At 33.7% G+C, this 18350-nt stretch overlaps 2 protein-coding genes across 2 annotated transcripts; one reads left to right on the top strand and one right to left on the bottom strand.

Annotated features, from left to right (window-relative positions):
• Positions 1-1828: 1828 nt before the first annotated feature.
• On the bottom strand, positions 1829-3694 carry Rho1 (ras-like GTP-binding protein Rho1). Its single transcript, XM_072520564.1, has 2 exons — positions 3526-3694; positions 1829-3406 (listed from the first exon to the last, which is right to left on the bottom strand). The coding sequence occupies exons 1-2, from the start codon at positions 3563-3565 to the stop codon at positions 2823-2825; spliced, it is 624 nt and encodes a 207-aa protein (XP_072376665.1). The 5' UTR covers positions 3566-3694; the 3' UTR covers positions 1829-2822.
• A 214-nt stretch (positions 3695-3908) lies between these two features.
• On the top strand, positions 3909-16274 carry Secp43 (tRNA Selenocysteine associated protein). The gene is made up of 6 exons (XM_072520563.1): positions 3909-4237; positions 4291-4645; positions 7673-7932; positions 9858-9951; positions 12958-13349; positions 15766-16274. The coding sequence occupies exons 1-5, from the start codon at positions 4196-4198 to the stop codon at positions 13077-13079; spliced, it is 873 nt and encodes a 290-aa protein (XP_072376664.1). The 5' UTR covers positions 3909-4195; the 3' UTR covers positions 13080-13349; positions 15766-16274.
• Positions 16275-18350: the final 2076 nt, after the last annotated feature.

The following is an 18350-nucleotide window of genomic DNA, read 5'->3' as shown; positions in this document are numbered from 1 at the left end:
TCTGGACCAATTGTTGCCGGAAAAGCGTTGTTTTTCAACATGAAATTGAATGGCGATCCTTCATTCAAAGGAAGCAGCGGTTAGTTGGAAAAGTTAAAAAATCGCCACGATATACGGGAACTGAAAATCGAAGGTGAAAAATAGAGCGCCGCAAATATTGAAGTCGTTGACGAATATAAAAGAAAGCTTCAAGATATGATCGATGAGACACGCGACAACGTGTTTTCCGTTAACTACTACGCACAACATAATGCATGGATGTCCCAGGAAATATTCGCTGACTGGTTCAAAAAGGTGTGTACTGCAAACCAAAATTTGTTTATCTATTTTTCTAACATCTTGTTTTTTAAGTTTTTATACCGGACGTTCGACAATACTTGCAAGCAAAAAATTTGCCACCAAAGGCGATTCTCATTTTGGACAATGCACCTGGCGAAGTGACGATGAAAATATCACATGCTCTTTTCTGCCTGCGAATACAACATCATTGATACAGCCAATGGATCAATCGGTCATTAAAACATTCAAAGAAGATACAGAAAATAATTTATTCAAAACCTAGTTATGGAAGAGGAATATTCTTTGCCAGAATACTGGAAAGCATACAATTTAAAACATGTAGTCGACAATGCTGTGTCAAATTATTGTCAAATAAAACATACAAATAAAATTTGAGAGTTATACTGTGAACTTTTTTTTGTTCTGTTAATTCTTCATCTTTTCGATTATCCGTCATACCTTTGGTCTGGTGCCCTGACGGATAATCGAGGTTCCACTGTACTAGCAAATACATTCAAGTAGAATTAGTTTTGATGAAGATAGAATTGTTATCAGCAAAAAGCCAAAAATAATGGATATTTTAATTAAAATAATATACTGTTTATAATTTGTTCAAATTGTTAACAAATATTTATTAAAATATTGTCTGAGAACTAATTTTCAGAGTATAAATAAAGAGGAAAACTATGAATGTAAAAAATATCAAACTATCTACTAGCACTAGAACCTATTTTTTAAAAAAGAATTGATTTACTTGATCAATTTTGTTAAGAGAATAACAAAGTTATTCTTGTCTAGTTTATGCTGTTAGCTTATTTATCTATATTTTCATATATTTTATGACACTATAAATCACCAATTGTAAACACTATTATCAAAATCTAAAAACTATATGATTTACTATCTTCAAACAATTCTCATAGTTAACTTTGACTGATCCTGTATATAGTATACAAGCAATTATAGATCTTCATATTAACATCTGTTTTGGTAACTCCACTTCCATGACTCCAAGGTATTCTTTAGAATGTATAATTTATCTATTAACTGTTTTTTTGATAAAATTTACTCTGAAATAGCTATATAAATATTTTTCAAGCCACCAAATTTATAACTGATATAAACTAAGAATGTAAGTCAAAACACATTTCATATAAAAATGATTCACCTAGAAATTGTAACATTATTTATAAGAACTAAATATATTATCTGTATATCAATAAGATGTTATTAAAAATGTTATCTAAACAGATTATTCCTCATTTGATTTTAAAATTATCTGTTGGACTTTTATAAAATATTCCCATTTGGTTTCTTATCAAATAGTAATTTGATTTGTATAACAGAATGGCATTCTTTTTTATTATTCTCAACACAGGTTCCTACATACTGTTTATTACCATTAGAGAGAAATAGTAAGGTTAATAACTTATGATTCCTCACCACAACCTTGAACATTTTGATTTCAAGACTGGACATACCTGTTGCATGACTCATGGATATTTTATCATCTTACAGCCATTTCTAAGAAATTGTAGAACACACAAACTTATAGGAAAACAATTTATTTAATTTTAGAATACATTATATTGAAAAATTTAAAGCTATTACAATAATAGGCAACTGGCATAATACTAGAAATGTTGCCAACAAATAAATATTTTTATTTCAAAATTAATTTTGAGACTTAAAGGACAACAAGTGCTAGTATTCCTACACAAGAGAAGACACCACTGTTAGTCCTTATAGTCCCAGTGCAATAACTGCATCACAAACATTTTTTTTGTGTATCTGTTAGTCAAAAGTATTATTCCACTCATATGCAGTGACTTCTAATCAAAATATAATAAATGTGCTGCAGTCATTGAACTAAATAAAAATCAATGGGTACTCTGAATATCTGTAAAAGATAACTATGATACAGAAAGTATTTTTGAAACAAAATATATTGATCAGGATATAAAATATAAATACTATAAAATGAATCAACATATGCTTGTAAATTAGTACTACAATGATGATCTAAGTGGACGTTCAATAAGTTTTGTGCACATGACACTGATTATATCATTTACCATTGTATAGAACAAGCTTACAAGTTACACACCCCTCACTGGAAGTTCATCAAAAATCGAGACAACTAAGAATATTAAAAAAAAATCAAAATTGTATGTTAATGTATTAAAATTGATAGCAAAATTGCAATGTGCAATACGAAATAGTTTGGTAGGGAGTAAAGAAACAAATTAATCATCTATTCTATATTAAACTCTAAAAAGTAAGTTGCTACATCGTTGTGTTGTTTTAAAATTAAATTTCTGGGTCGTGTAACTCTAAGAACCAATAAACAATGGGTTAAATACATATGAAAATATAACTTAATACTTAAATTTGTCCACAAGGAGAAAGGGAGTTTGAACAAATAGAACTGAAGAGAAAAAGTAGGGGTTTATTTTGTTAGTCAATACATCATGCAGAAGCCCCCTTGAAATTAATTAACACACGTAACGATTATTAATATAAAATATAGAATATGTAGTGGCTCAAAACATTACACAACGGGGCTTCTTCTTCTTTTTAACTTGCAGTGCAGCTCGGGTAGCATTTTCAAAAACCTCTCTTACACCCTCCTTACTTTTAGCAGAACATTCTAGATATGCAAAAGCATTGATTTTCTCTGCCATGGATCTTCCGTCTTGAGGTTTTACTGGTTCTTGTTTCATCTTTTTAAGTTCGTTAATGGTAGTTGGATCGTTACGCAGATCCTTCTTATTGCCTACCAGAATAATTGGCACATTTGGACAAAAGTGTTTTACCTCTGGAGTCCATTTTTCTGGGATGTTTTCTAATGAGTCGGGGGAGTCTACTGAGAAGCACATTAAAATCACATCGGTATCTGGATATGAAAGGGGCCGCAGACGATCATAATCTTCTTGACCTGCGGTATCCCATAAGGCGAGTTCTACCTGCTTTCCATCTACTTCAATATCCGCCACATAGTTTTCGAATACAGTGGGCACGTATACTTCAGGGAACTGATCTTTACTAAATACTATTAAAAGACATGTTTTTCCACATGCTCCGTCACCAACAATCACCAATTTTTTTCTTATTGCAGCCATCGGACCTGCCAAAACACACAAAGTTAACGCCTATTCAACTACGAACGAAAATGGCGGACATTAAATAAATCACGAAGTAAGAGCGGGGATAACAGACAGATAAGGATCAAGCAAAAAAACGTACCTTTTCCGTAGTCCTCCTTATCGGAACAGCAACAAAACATTCAGAGCGTCTCTTCGCAGTGTTACTTCTAAATTAGTTGGCGTTATTCTACCACTTTCTAACAAAATCATACAATTTTAGAAATTAATGGATAAGATAAACAAAACGAGTAAAAAAGTTTAGTACAATTGTCACTTCTCCACGCGTGCGCCATTTACATTTTCCTAAATATAGAATGTTCTATCTTTTTCTATACTACTTTAAATAACTATCGTTCCTTTTCAATGAACTATGAACAGAAACGAGAACAGGAATACAGAAAGCAGTGTATGGAACACAAGAGTTGTTTACATGTCAGACGTATGATGCGTCATCAAATAACAAAACGTCATTTCTAAACAACTGTCCACAGAATAACACAGTTATTCTGTGAACTGGTAACTTTTGACTTCTCTATTCTATGATAATTTCATCGAGTTAGGATAATTTTATCATTTTCATAGCTAACTGAATAGTCTGTGCCGAAATACAATTTTAAGTAATGTACTTGATGAGAGAAGAAAGAAAATATACAGTTTAAATTTTAGGTTATGTTTGTAATTGACCAGCCAGCACAATCAACGAACTGATCACAATACGGCACTGTGATAATAATTGATATTGATATTGGAAATTGTTTGAAAATTACAAAATGGCTAATTCTATGGTACATTGCCAATTATGGATGGGTAGTGTAAGTATAAGTTAGGTCATTAAAAGTGAAAACTTACATTTATACATTTTTAGCTGGAATCTTACATGACAGAAACATTCATCCTTAATGCTTTCCGGAAAATGGGCGAGAGTCCCCTTAGCGTAAAAATAATGCGTAATAAATTTACTGGAGAAGCGGCTGGATACTGTTTTGTACATTTTGCCTCTGATGAAGAAGCTATTGATGCAATGCATAAACTTAATTCTAAACCAATCCCCAATACAAATCCTATGGTTCGATTCAGGCTCAACAATGCCAGTAATTCCGGTAGATCCCTTATTGATAGAGAGTTTTCTGTGTGGGTTGGAGATTTAAGTTCAGATGTAGATGATTATAACTTATATAGGGTATTTTCTTCAAAATACAATACCATCAAGACAGCAAAAGGTAGGACAAAAGATAAATGAAAATATAGATATGTAAATCATTAACCCTTTTGAATGTACATTGATGTATCTTTTTATGTGTTACAAGTAGCATTATTATCGATGTACTTGTTGTATCCCCTTTAGTCTTTTATTCATCCTGTAAACTGTCCAGGCTTGATGTATTGTGTTTCCACACTTTTCATTAGCATTTTATCTGCTAGAATTTTTCTAATGTCTTAGGATCTGACTTATAGGATGCTTTTCTAGGTTTTGAAGTTTTACAATTCTCCTTATATTGAATTTCATAAAAAAAGTGCATTATTTACTGAAAGAGAGCAGATCCTATAACTTCTTGAACTCGAATCAGTGCTACACAGTAGGCTTTTATATTTCCATCATTGTAGTTAATTCAAACAACAAGTCATTATTTTTGTGTAAGGACGATCTGTAGATTCATCATCTATGAGACTAAACTGTTACTAAATTCATTCCTTCTCTATAGCACCAGTTACATTCATAATAATTATAGACTTTAGTTTTTTGCATCCATACTTTGTTAGCACAGTCCAAACATGTTGTCTTTATTAACCACTTCACTATCCAATGAATTATGTATGATTCAAAGAGTGTGGTTATAACACTAATCTGTACATCCATGAATCAAATGTGATCAAGAGTAGGTCTTATTCTATAGGCAGTTTTAAAATAGAACATGATGATATTTATCACACATAAGTATATGAGCATGTTGTAATAATCATCAACTTTAAAAGTACGAAAAAAAAACGGGTGTGGAGAAGTTATACTTCTATACATGCGTTCACCGTTACAAATTTATATGGGAGTCAATCTGCACAATCATTACATATGTAATGCTATAGGTAAGAGAGAGCAGAAAGAGAAACAGAATTAGATATATGGTGCATCGTTTGCTGTATATAAACAACATTTGACCTGTAATAAGAGTATAGTAAATGAAGGATTGAATCAATATTTTGATGAAAATGTATATTTTTATTTTCATATATGTATGAAAGGATTTGAAGGCAAATGAAATTTGAAAAAAAAATTTACACATACTCTGCAGTAAAATTCATTGTTTATTTTGTTATTAATATAAAAATACAATACAATACACTGAATTCAGTATAAATTAAAATGCAATATTCATAAGCATTTAAAAATGACAATATACATAACTTACTTACGCATATGTTTAATTTACCATGATAATAATGTTAATAAAAAAATAATAATAATATTAATAAATATTAAACATATTTACAAAAGGAACTTTTTTATTCTCGAGAGAGAAAGAGAGAGAAGATATATCTTCTGTCTCTCTCTTACCTATATTTTACATATCTAATGATTTTGCCAATTCACTCCCATACAAATTTCCAACGTAGAACGCGCGTATAGAAGTATAACTTAAAAAAATGTTTGTGGAGGATAAAAATAAATCTCTGATTATGTTGTAAGTTTTCATTTTATTTAAAAATTTCGCATTTTTGCATATATTACATATATTTAAATAAGATTAACATGGAGTTTTTAAATATTTCAAAAATAAAAAAGGAAATTCGTATTGAAATTCGAACTCATATATACCAGCGTATGAACAAAACATGCAAAAAATTTTCCAATTAGACATAACAGTAATGAAGGTCACGAACAGCACACAAATAGCGGCACCACAAGATCTGGTGACATACGCACACACTTTTGAAAGGTTCTCGGAGTTTATATATCTTGGAACACAACTAAATATCAGCAACCTAGTAAGCATAGAAATTAAGAGAAAAATATACCTGGCGAACAGAGCTTACTTTGGACTAAAGCAGCTCGTAACATCACTCATAATTAGCAGAAAAACCAAGATACTAATATATGAAACTCTTATTAAACCTGTCCTGACATACTCGTCAGAGACATGGACTATGGTAAAAAGCGACGAAGAACTGCTAGGCCGCTTTGAAAGAAGAATACTTAGGCACATATACGGAGAAGTACAAGAAAGCGGGATATGGCGCAGGCGCTACACTTTTGACTTGTATCAATGCTATGAAAAATGCAACATCGTCCAGTCTATTAAAATTAATAGACTAAGGTGGCTAGGACACCTTGAAAGAATGAACACTGGAGACCCCCAAAGACAGATATTATATCAAGAGCCAGTAGGAACCAGGAAGAGAGGCAGGCCAAGATCTAGATTTAAAACTCAAGTCGAAGATGACTTGAGGAATCTAGTGGTCAGAAATTGGGAAGCCAAGGCGAAAGATAGGGGGGAATGGAGACTAATTCTTAAACATACCAAGACCCACATAGGGTTGTAGAGCCAAAGATGATGATGATGTGGTTTCATTAGGCCTATTCTCGAGTATGGATCAGTTGTATGGTCCCCATCATGCAACTGTTACATTGAACATATTGAAAGGGTCCAAAATAAATTTTTGAGGATAGCAGCTTTTAGGAGTGGATACAGGAAAGAAGAATATGACTATCAGTGGGTAAGAGACAGTATTAATCTACCAACACTTGACTTAAGGAGGACATTGTTAGATTTATGTTTCCTGCAAACAGTCATTAATGCTACTATAGGATGTCCTCTATTGTTAGCACTTATTAGTCTTAAAGTACCCAGTAGAAACAACAGACAATCAGAAATCTTTTCAGTGTTATTTCACCACACTAATTATGGTATCAATGAACCAACTACACGATTGATCAAGAGTGCTAATAGCCTGCCAACAGAATTAAATATTTTTGACTCCAATTAGTTTATTTAAAAAACAACTGACAAAACAACAAAAAGGTATCTTATAATAAGTGATCTCTTTTACATGTCAATACTAGTCTTGATAGCTGTATTGTTATAGCTATATTGTTATAGTTTATTATTCTGAGATGTCTGATATATTAAAAATTTATTGTTTTTAAGGTGTAGCTTTGTTAAAACTTTTGTAAATGGATTTACATGTTACTGTGTAAGCACTTCACTATTATGTAAAAATGGCAGTTTTAAATAGTAAATGTTTGCTTTTAGTTATTTTAGATGCCAGTGGATTTAGTAAAGGATACGGGTTTGTAAGATTTGGAAGTGAAGAGGAAATGAAGAACAGCTTAATATATATGAATGGTTTTATAGGTCTTGGGACAAAAGCTCTGAAAATATGTAATGCTGTGCCGAAACCCAAGGGACTATTACCTGGTTACTCAGGACCTTCAAACCAGAATGACAGTAATGATTTCAGTCAGTATTATGATCCAACAACGTATTGGCAAAACTATGCATCTTGGCAGCCGGTAAATTATTTATTTTATTTTGTAAAATAGTTTTCTAAATTTCGCATTTATGAAATTTTCAGTGTTTTATTAGTATTAAATTAGTAGCATGTTATGACTTGAGGTTACATTCCTAGGGTACATGTTAAGATGCTGTCTATTACAAGATGTTAATGGTAGGAAAGATAATAATAGTAATATCGTATGGCATATTTGCCAAATATATCCTTTCGGATTGTTCTGGCACCAATTGCATCTTTAACCCTGTTTCAAGTAACTAGTGTACATAGTACATACATCTAGTCCAGAGGAACCGATGGCTTTACGTGCCCTTCAACGCACAGAGATATCTACATATCCACAGCGGTTATACTAATACTGATGTGAGCACATCAAAAAAGCTTCGTTTCCCTTTAGTATGTCAGGAAGCCTCCTCCCCACAACAAGAAATAGAAATAACAAATAGGGAAATGAGAACGGCCATAAAAGCAATCAAAAATAAGAAAGTACCGGGACCTGGAGGCATCTCAACTGAGCTTATAAAATACGGATCAAAAAAAATACACCGGATGATACAATGGATATTTTAGAAAGCCATAAATGGAGAACAGCTCCCAAAGGAATGGGCGGAGGCATATATGACATCTATATTTAAGAAAGGAGATAGAAAACGATACGAAAACTACAGAGGAATAAACATAATATCATCAATAGGAAGATTATATGGGAATATACTACGAGAAAAGATAGAGCAAGAGGCAATGTACAAATTAGAAATTCAGACGGAACTCATAGAAGCTACAAAAGCTCTGTATAAAGAAAATAAAGTGTCCATTAAAATGGGAACAAGAATCATAGGGGACTTCACCACAACAAAAGGGCTCCTGCAGGGTTGTTCCACATCTCCAACCCTATTCAAAATATACTTAGAGAAAGCCTTGACTACATGGAAAAGAAAATGCGAAGGCATGGGGGTACCGGTACGGAGCGAATACCTATATACGTTAAGCTTTGCAGACGATCAAGTAGTGATTGCACAAGACCAAGACGACCTCAGCTACATGATGAAGAAACTACATGAAGAATATACCAAGGCTGGCCTAGATATTAACCTCGCAAAACAGAGTACCTATCTACAAGTGAAGAAGATCTACAGATTGATGACAACGTAACAATCAAAGGAAAGGATAAATTCAAATACTTGGGGTTTATAATCACGAAAAAGGCAACAACAGGAAGAAATTACACAAAGATTAGGACAAACAAGAACAGCAATCCGATAACTTAACTCAGTATGGTGGGATAGACACCTAAATATGAAGACAAAAACACAGATTTATAAAACATTAGTGCGAAGTATTATGACATATGGGGCTGAAAATTGGATCATAAACAAGAAAAACAGCAGTAAGCTAGTAGCAACAGAGATGCGAAGATGCTGCAGAGTAACAAGAATGGATAGGAGAAAAGTAATGACGAAATAAAGCAAAGAACATCAAAAGAAACACACATACTAACATATATAGAACAAAAAAGACTAAAGTGGTATGGACATGTAAGAAGAACTAGCGACAGCAGATGGATAAAGAGAATAACGGAATGGAGCTCCATAGGAAGGAGGAAAAGAGGACGACCCCGAAAATCCTGGAGAAACGAAGTAGACGACGCCATGAGTAAGAGAGGCCTAAACGACGGAGAATGGGACAACAGAGAGAGATGGATACGGTTGAGCGAGGGAAGGCAGTGAATACTGTAGAATCCCTGAATATATATATATATAATTATTTTCATGAACACCAGAGATTGTACCAATTACCTTAAAGTAGAGTATCTTTGTTTAGAGTATCTAAACAAAGGATTCAGTTTAAATATTAGTTAATTTTAAGATTTAAAACTATCGTATAAAAATATTACTTTTAACCTATCTATGAAATTATTTTTAACAGGGGTCTTTTTATGATCAATCATCTGAACAACAAGCTGCACGTGACAATTCAAATATGTACTCTGAAAGAAAGGAGGATGATTTGGACTTAATAGGTAAGTTAATATAAAAATATAGATTGTTCTTTATGTGACTGAGGTCTTCCCGCTGTTATTGCCTATATTCAAAGTATATACTGGAATTACACACACCCCACCCCCAATCTTAACCTTGGTTTAGTTTAATCGATGTTCACCAATAGAGTCGTGTAGGATAATTATCAATTATACTGGCTATGTCTATTTGCAGGCGTCTATTTTTAATTATAGTAGTACCGTACATTAAGTTTTAAATTAGATATACACACTATAAATGGCAACAATGCGCGCCGTCGACTTTCCACGAACCTCCGTTGCCCCGTCGCCAATAATTTGTCATACGGTGGTTGTTTAAAGCAATAAGAGTAGATTTTTAATTTATTTTTGTCTGTTTATACGCAACAGAAAAGATTCAAATAATAAAATGGTTTTATGGTGGTAATTCTGGACAACAGTGTGTAGATTTATTTTCTGTTTTTGGAGGGGAGACCAATTCCTTGCGTACAGTCAGTTCATAATATTGTTAAAAATTTTGAGAGTTGTTATTGCCTCAAAAATTGCAGAAAATGTCACGATCAAGAAGTGTCACCATAAAAAGTTGAAGAAAGAGAATACCGGGATACACAAATTTGTGCATCAATCGAGGTAGATTCAACACGTTCAAGTAGAAGCGTTGCTATAGTCAGAATCCAGAAATATAGGCAGTAAATTCTTGGAAGTAATAGTGATGGTTCATTGCTATTGTAGGTCTTCCAATGGCGAACGAAAAATATCATAAGAAGTTACGACAAAGCTACTTGTATTAAATAAATATGTACCTATTTTAATAATGATTATTGTTGACATTTGGGTTATTATATATATTAATATAATATACATGGTGTTTGGTAACGAATGGCCATAACTTAATCTTAGATTCCTGAGATTAAAATAGGCCGATTTAAACTAACTTACTTTAGTACGAAAGTTGATATTAACCAAAATAAAGGGGGTCAAAGTTAAACTTTTATTTTTAAATATTTCGTGATAGGCATGGGATAACAACACGAAATTTGGTAAGCTGGAGTTTTTTGGGACGAGAAATCAAAATTCGCCACTAAAAATGATGAAGGACGCCACATACATCTTTCAGTGCTCGTTTAATACGTTCAATTTTTTTTATCTCCCACTCGACATACTTTTAGAATCAAAACTTTAATTCTCTTAATATTTTCACTTAGAAAAGATATACTACATCGCTGTACAACCCATTACTTTTTATTATTGTTTTATAAATTTGAATTAATTACAATAAATAATAATTTTAGTTTAGAAGGTAATAGTTACACCTCCCTAAAACCGCGATAGTCGGTGAAAGTCGGCTACTCAGGTATTCAGTTGTTTTGCTATCGAAGTAAACAGTCGTGTGATGACGATGAGTAGAATACTATTTTGCTGACGTCACGTTGCCCAGCAACCGTCGATTCTATTCGTCGTTGCTACGCAACGTGACGTCAGCAAAATAGTATTCTAATCATCGTGGCCTCAAAGATTCGAAGGTTGGTTTTCAAATATTCTACCAAGCCTTGAAGCAAATTCTGTCGTTGTTATGGACAATGCGTCATACCACAGTCGACGGTTGGAGCCATCACCAACGACTGCCTGGCGAAAAGGTGAAATAATTAACTGGCTCTCTCAAAAAAATATACTATTCAATGACAACATGTTGAAAGTACAATTATTAAACCTCGCGAGGATACATATACCCGTTTTCAAGAAATATGCAGTCGATGAAATGTGATGAAATGTCTCGTGCAAACAACATAATTGTACATCGCTTCCCTCCTTATCATTGTGAGCTGAACCCTATCGAGCTTATATGGGCTCAAATAAAAAACCAAGTGGCAAGGGAAAACTAGAGTTTTAAAATGGAGGAGGTGAAGTGCTTGTTAGCTACTGCTCTACTGCTACACGTCTGCTCATTATGGTCACCCTTTCAAACCTGACTCTTGAATTCCCTCGACCTCGATCTGTGTACCGGCTTCTATCGTCCCTTACCCCGCGTATCAAGTTGAAGGGACAAGCGGACCGGAATTCTCGTCAAACATGCTTCAAATTATATCGTAAAATAACCTTGACGTACTAATATAAACCAAATATAATCATATTTAACTTCGTAGCCGAATTCTTTCTTGGGGAGTGTGGAATGTGTAAACAAAGACACCAAATTTTATATATAGCCCAAGAGCTTACAAAAAAAATTTTTATTACTTGAATATCGATATTTTTTAAAGGAATTTTCTGCATGCTACAATTTAGTGAAAATTTCATTGTTCATTTCCGCATGATAATCAGCTACTTTCGATTTTGAGCAAAATAATAAACTTGATTCAGAAAAAAATAGTGTGGAAGAACCAGCGTGAACAATTATAAAACGTTTACCTTCATACCCTTCTGGTTTACGTACACTTTTAACACTGTTGTGTTGCCAGGAAATTGTCTTACTTCCCTTTTAGTAAATCTACGTTTCGTCCAAAAAACAAGGTCTATGGGCATATACTCTAAAACTAGAAACCCTTATGTCAATTTAGAGGTTAGGATAGGTATTGTATTACCAGTGAAGGAGTATTGAGGAAAGAAGGTACAGGAAGCAGTATTTTAATATTATTAAATAAAGAAAAGTGATACTTGGGCTATTTGTTGAGAGGTTCACGACATTTCATACCAAAAATTATACTGTAAAGTAAAATATACGGTAAGAAGTAACCTGAACAGGTACTCAAGCGGCTATGATGTCTCTCAGACGCCCCAAGGTAGTCTAGACTAGTGTGAGAGTGCAGAGAACTTGGTAGGCTGGCGGAGCATAACAGTGGAGACTGGTATGGGTGCAGGATCATCCGGTCGTAGGAGTGCCGGCTTTAGAACCGAGTACCGAATCTTAAACTTTTAGGGCTATTTTGATGTATGATAGTAAACTGTTTGCGTTTTAAATTGAGACTTTATTCTTGTCATTGCAAAAATATTTTAAACTATTTCTCTTTTCAGAACACACCATTACTTTGGATATCGACAAAATGAATAGAGAGAAAATGGACGCAGATTGCAATTTGTGGGATGCTTTAGAGAGTTCCAAATGGTTACCGTACGAAATGTTAGAGGTTGCTTGATATAAATAATATAACCTGGTCGTCAAAGAAAAATATCTCGATGAAAAGTAATTTATGTATTTTGAATTTTTGACTTGTACCTTTTGTAGAATCATTTTTCTATTATTTTTAAATACGATGCCCATGTAGGTTGAATAATTAGGAGGGATTGAAATAAAACTAATCTTAACTGATGGCAATTAAAAGTAGTAAGGAAAATAAAACATGTAAAATAAGCAGAACAAAGGGGATTGTGTTTGCGTTGCATTTTAGAGATATATTGGAAAAAATGTATTAACCCCTTCAATACGGTGATGCACCCGTGTGCATCATGCTTGACTGTCCGCTCCGTACGGTGATGCACACGGGTGCATCATGAGTTTGCGTTCGGCATATACGGCGATGCCACCGTCTGCATCATATTTAAGGTATTTTTGTTCTGTCCGAATTACTTTATTCAAATCTAGAGGTGGGGAAACCACGCCCAAAAGTGGGTGACGTCTAGAACGAGATTAGATTTAGTTAGTTTGATTGGTGATCAGGTTGTCTGGCTGTTTGACTATTGGGAAGTGAGGTTATGTGCTGTGTACTACTTACGTTATCAGTTGAGTTTTTGTAGTCAACGAAGTAGGTGTTTATAATGTCTCAGAGCAGAGATTCTGAAAGTGATCAATCCGACCTAGATTTCGATTATGAAGGTTCTGAAGATGATATAAGTTCAGAAAGTGATTATTCAACTACAGACGAGGAGGAAGATGATGAACCAGTACAATTCGGGGATTGGAAAGTTATTTCAAATCCATTTTGCGACCAAAGATATTCTCCAATGAATCGTGTTGAACTGCCTGATGATTTTCACCCTGCTTTAGACATTGATTCTCAAAAATCCGCCAGAGAATGTTTTGAAGCATTTGTTTCAGTTAAAATAGTTAGAAGCCTTTGTGACTGGACCAACGAGCGTGCTAAACTATATTTTGAGGCAAATGAAAATTTGTTTGGCAAAATTTATGGTCTAATATGGAAGGATGTTTCTGTAGAAGAAATGTATGTTTTTATTTGTTTTTTATTATTGATGGGGGTAACTCATTTACCTAAAATGCATGACTATTGGCGAAAATCCTTCCTATTAGGAGGACCACCGGTGTTTTCTGGAAAAATTATGAGTAGAGACAGGTGAGTAATGTAGATTTTATTTTTATGCCATAGATGTTTATTTTTGTTTCTTGTAGGTTTTTCGCAACTCTAAAGTTTTTGAGATTCGGTCCTCCAGGCTCTGTACAAAAATCAAGACCACTGACGCGTTTAGCTGTTTTTTTCGCACTGTTACGTGAAAATACCACACTTCTAATTGACGTAGGTGAAACATGCGCAATTGATGAATGTCTCATGCTATACAAAGGCCGGTTGCATTTCAAGCAATATATTAAAACAAAAAGGTCCAGATTTGGAATAAAATTATTTTGCTTATGCCCCTGCGATCCAAAAATGAGAGGTTATACATTCAATTTCGGACTGTATATTGGGAAAGATATATATGATGTATCTTATATAACAGGCACAGCATCATTATCAATGACTGAGCGAATAGTTGTTTTCCTGATGCGAAATCTATTGGAAGAAGGTCGTGAAGTAATCCTGGATAGCTGGTATTTGTCTGTCCGCTTGGCTCAATTTTTATTATCAAAAAATACTTTTGTAACAGGCACTATAAATATTAGACGAGGACTGCCGCAAGAAATTTCAGGACTTCCACTAGATAAGTATCAGTCGTGTTTTTTAAGAAATAAGGATATGCTAGTTGTAAGATTTCGCGATAAAAGAGATGTCTATGTTTTGACTACAAAACTTACTGCTGATTTCCAAGAAAAACAAAGATATGAAACTTCAACAAAGTGCAGAGTGTCTTACAAAAAGCCTGCTCATATAGAGCATTATAACATGAACATGGGTGCAGTAGATATGATTGATCAAGAAATCGAGCCATATAATGCTGCCAGAAAGAACTACACCTGGTTCAAAAAAGTAGGAGTACACCTACTTCAAAGAATGGTGTTGAACGCTAGAGTAATCTACCAAAACGCCTCAAATAAACAAATTCCCTTTGTGGATTTTACACAAAAATTGTGCGACGAATTACTGTCTCATTACAATCCACATTATTCTGAATATCGCGAGTCTTTCAATAATATGCATAGAAAGAAGACTTCAAAACCCCAGAAGAAATTGAAAGTGGAACATAACTTGATTAGACTTGCTAAAGATAAACAAAAAAGGCGAAGGTGTTTTGTTTGTTATAACATTGTTAAAAATAAAAATAAATATACGTTTCTTTTTTGTTCCGGCTGTGATGTAGCATTGTGTTCCAAAGAACATTTTGACCAGTACCACGATAAATAAAATTGTTCTCGTGGTATAGAAATATTTCAATAGAATTTGTTGTTTATTTTTTTTTCCCAAATCCCTATATTTTTTAATAATTTTTGTTTAAAATGGTATTTTATAGATAACATTTAATAATAAAATAGTAAATAATAATTTAATAAAAATAGTTTTTATTTCTAAAATTAATGTTATCCTTACATTAACTATAATTAGTTGTAGTGTGATACTGTATTTTAACCGATAACGGTCAGCGCGCGAAGCCATTCGGTAAGCGCTCGAATCCGTATATAGGAGCCGACTTGCCGAATGACGGTCCGGCACGAAGGGGTTAATCTTCAAATCTAATTAGCTTAAAGTGCTTGTTAGGTGTATACGGTACCCTGGAGAAGCTTATAATTTAGAAAATCTAATTTTACACTTGTGGTTCGTAGAAGTCGCCAGAAAATATATAAACAATTTAGTACTTCTCTTGATTTTTGCTTAAATAGTTAAGTGCATGGATCGACAAAAGTTTTCAACATGCTTTTACTGCATCAAAGTGACAAGCAAAAATGAAAGAATAGTTTAATTGACTTTGTTATAAAAGTTTGCTTTATCGTATCACGCAAGGTTCGTAATTGTAATGTTCATGTATAACACGCCTATCCTATAGAATAAAATCAACGGAATTCATTTAACTTACATCGGCACCGTGAATTGACTTCATATTAAAACGACTACTTTTCTGATGTATGTGTATAATTTATATTTAGAGTATTTTGATAGATAATGTAATATTGGTATTTTATGTAATAAAAGTTCTTTCATGCGATTAAAACTGTTTTTTTTTGTATTATTTTATGCATTAGATCTATTATATAACCATTAAAAAAGTTATCACATTTCATTCAACAGCACATCTCTCACCATCCAAGAGTAAGAGTAGTTCAAGTCGATATATAAAAATGACCAATAAAGAAACCAAGTTGAGAAGAAATAATACAGCAAATATGATTACAACCGTAGAGTATAACCGCTATCAGTAGAATGAAGTCCTGTCATACATGTTATCTGTAGTAAAATTCACACTGAGAGTGCAGTACGGCTAAGATAGGGCAATGCTTTTCTTATGGAGAATAAACGCACATGATTGTCGGCTGTTAAATGCTCACTCAAGAGTGTCGCCCAGGACCGTCTTGGATAAAATGCATCTCCCGGCAGTACGAGTATATTTTATATTATGTATAAATAGCTTGGAAAGTACTAATAGCTTTGGAAAGAATTCAGAGCATTCTATAAGAAAGTTAACATCAACAGAAAAGAATTTAAGGCAATCACAAGACAATGCAGAAGTCAGAATGGCGACCTATTAACAAGGAAAGATATATTGAATATATTGGTGGAATACTTTAAACAGGCACTTAATATAGAGTAAGAAGAAGAAAACCTGGAAGACGAAAGAAATGAGGTACAGGGAAAAGACGGAAGGAAAGACGAACCACCAACCATTCTTGAAGTTAAAGATGCAGTTAAAAAGCTAGCTAGAAACAAATCACCCGGAATAGATAATCTCCCAGCTGAAATATATAAAGGTGGTCAGGATACCATATTGGCATTACAGCAGCTTATAAAAGAAATATGGACACAGAAATCCCTCCCCAATAATTGGAATACTTTGCACCATACACAAAAAAGGAGATATTTTTGAATGCTCTAACCACAGAGGAATTACGCTTCTAAATGCAGCGTACAAATCAGCCTAAGACTCTGTGAATAGAAATGTTCAAAGCAATAAAAGAGCAGGGAATATCAAATTAGTTAAATTTAACAAAACTAACTTGAAAAAGTTGAACGTGAGTACGAATTCAGGGGAAACTGTTTGAACCTTTTAAAACAAATAACGGACTGCGCCAAGGAGACCCTCTCTCCTGTATACTGTTCAATCTGGCTCTGGAAAAAGTAATACGTATGTCACAATTCACCACTGCTTCAATATATAATAAATCAGTGCAAATCCTGGCATATACTGATGATATCAATATTGTTGGGAGAACGAAAAACGCTGTGCGAGAGGCGTATATAGCATTAAAAGAATCAGCTGCAAAAATGGGTTTAATAATAAACACCAACAAAATGAAGTATATGAAAATAAGCACGCAACCACAAATCCTACGACCACTTGTTATAGAAAACGACGTCATCGAAGCAGTGAACGAATTTGTATACCTAAGAGCGCCGTTTAACAATGAAAATAATACTACCGCAGAATTTGCACGGCCAACAGATGCTATTTTGGGATCAATCTCTTCGTTAAAACCACAAATATATCGAGAAATAATAAAACTACAAAACAATAACACACCCAGTCCTAACATATGGTTCAGACCAGAGATATGTAAAAAGAGGGGATATGACACAAACGATATTTCTGGGACCACTTAATTTGACACTATGTACTATCCAATATGGCGACGGACAGGTCCATAATATTATAATTATAATATTAAAGCCACGCTAAAGTCACTTTGAACTAATATAAAAAATCACACAAAAAAGTTTAAAATATTTATGAAATGAAATTTTTCATTCACCACTATTTGAAATTAACACTTTGACAGAAAGTACTATCAATATGGCGGAAGTGAACCCATCTACTTCACCGTATGTCATATCCCCTCCCTTACATATCTCTGGTTCAGACACATGAACTCGTAACAAAAAGTAATGAAAACATGTTAGGATGTTTCGAAAGAAAAGTACTAAGGCGAAACTATGGAGCAGTGAATGACATGGGAGTGTGGAGAAAACGATACAGCTTCGAACTTTATAGAATATACCAAAAACCAGATATCGTAAAACATATTAAGATAAGACGTCTGAGGTGGATAGGGTATGTAATGCGGATGGAACAAAATGACCCAGCTAGAAAAA

This window comes from Diabrotica undecimpunctata, chromosome 1 (assembly GCF_040954645.1).
Source record: "Diabrotica undecimpunctata isolate CICGRU chromosome 1, icDiaUnde3, whole genome shotgun sequence".
NCBI classification, from domain to species: Eukaryota; Metazoa; Arthropoda; class Insecta; order Coleoptera; family Chrysomelidae; genus Diabrotica; species Diabrotica undecimpunctata.
The sequence above is the reverse complement of the archived record's forward strand: the minus strand, read 5'-3'. Positions and strand labels throughout refer to the sequence as shown.

Bases quoted from the DNA above. Each gene is read 5' to 3' on its own strand.
- Rho1 (XM_072520564.1), bottom strand. From the start codon at position 3,565: ATGTTTTGTTGCTGTTCCGATAAGGAGGACTACGGAAAAG. The intron at 3,407-3,525 runs GTACGTTTTTTT...GTGTTTTGGCAG, and splicing joins TAAGGAGGACTACGGAAAAG to GTCCGATGGCTGCAATAAGA.
- Secp43 (XM_072520563.1), top strand. From the start codon at position 4,196: ATGGCTAATTCTATGGTACATTGCCAATTATGGATGGGTAGT. The intron at 4,238-4,290 runs GTAAGTATAAGT...ATACATTTTTAG, and splicing joins GCCAATTATGGATGGGTAGT to CTGGAATCTTACATGACAGA. The intron at 4,646-7,672 runs GTAGGACAAAAG...GTTTGCTTTTAG, and splicing joins TACCATCAAGACAGCAAAAG to TTATTTTAGATGCCAGTGGA.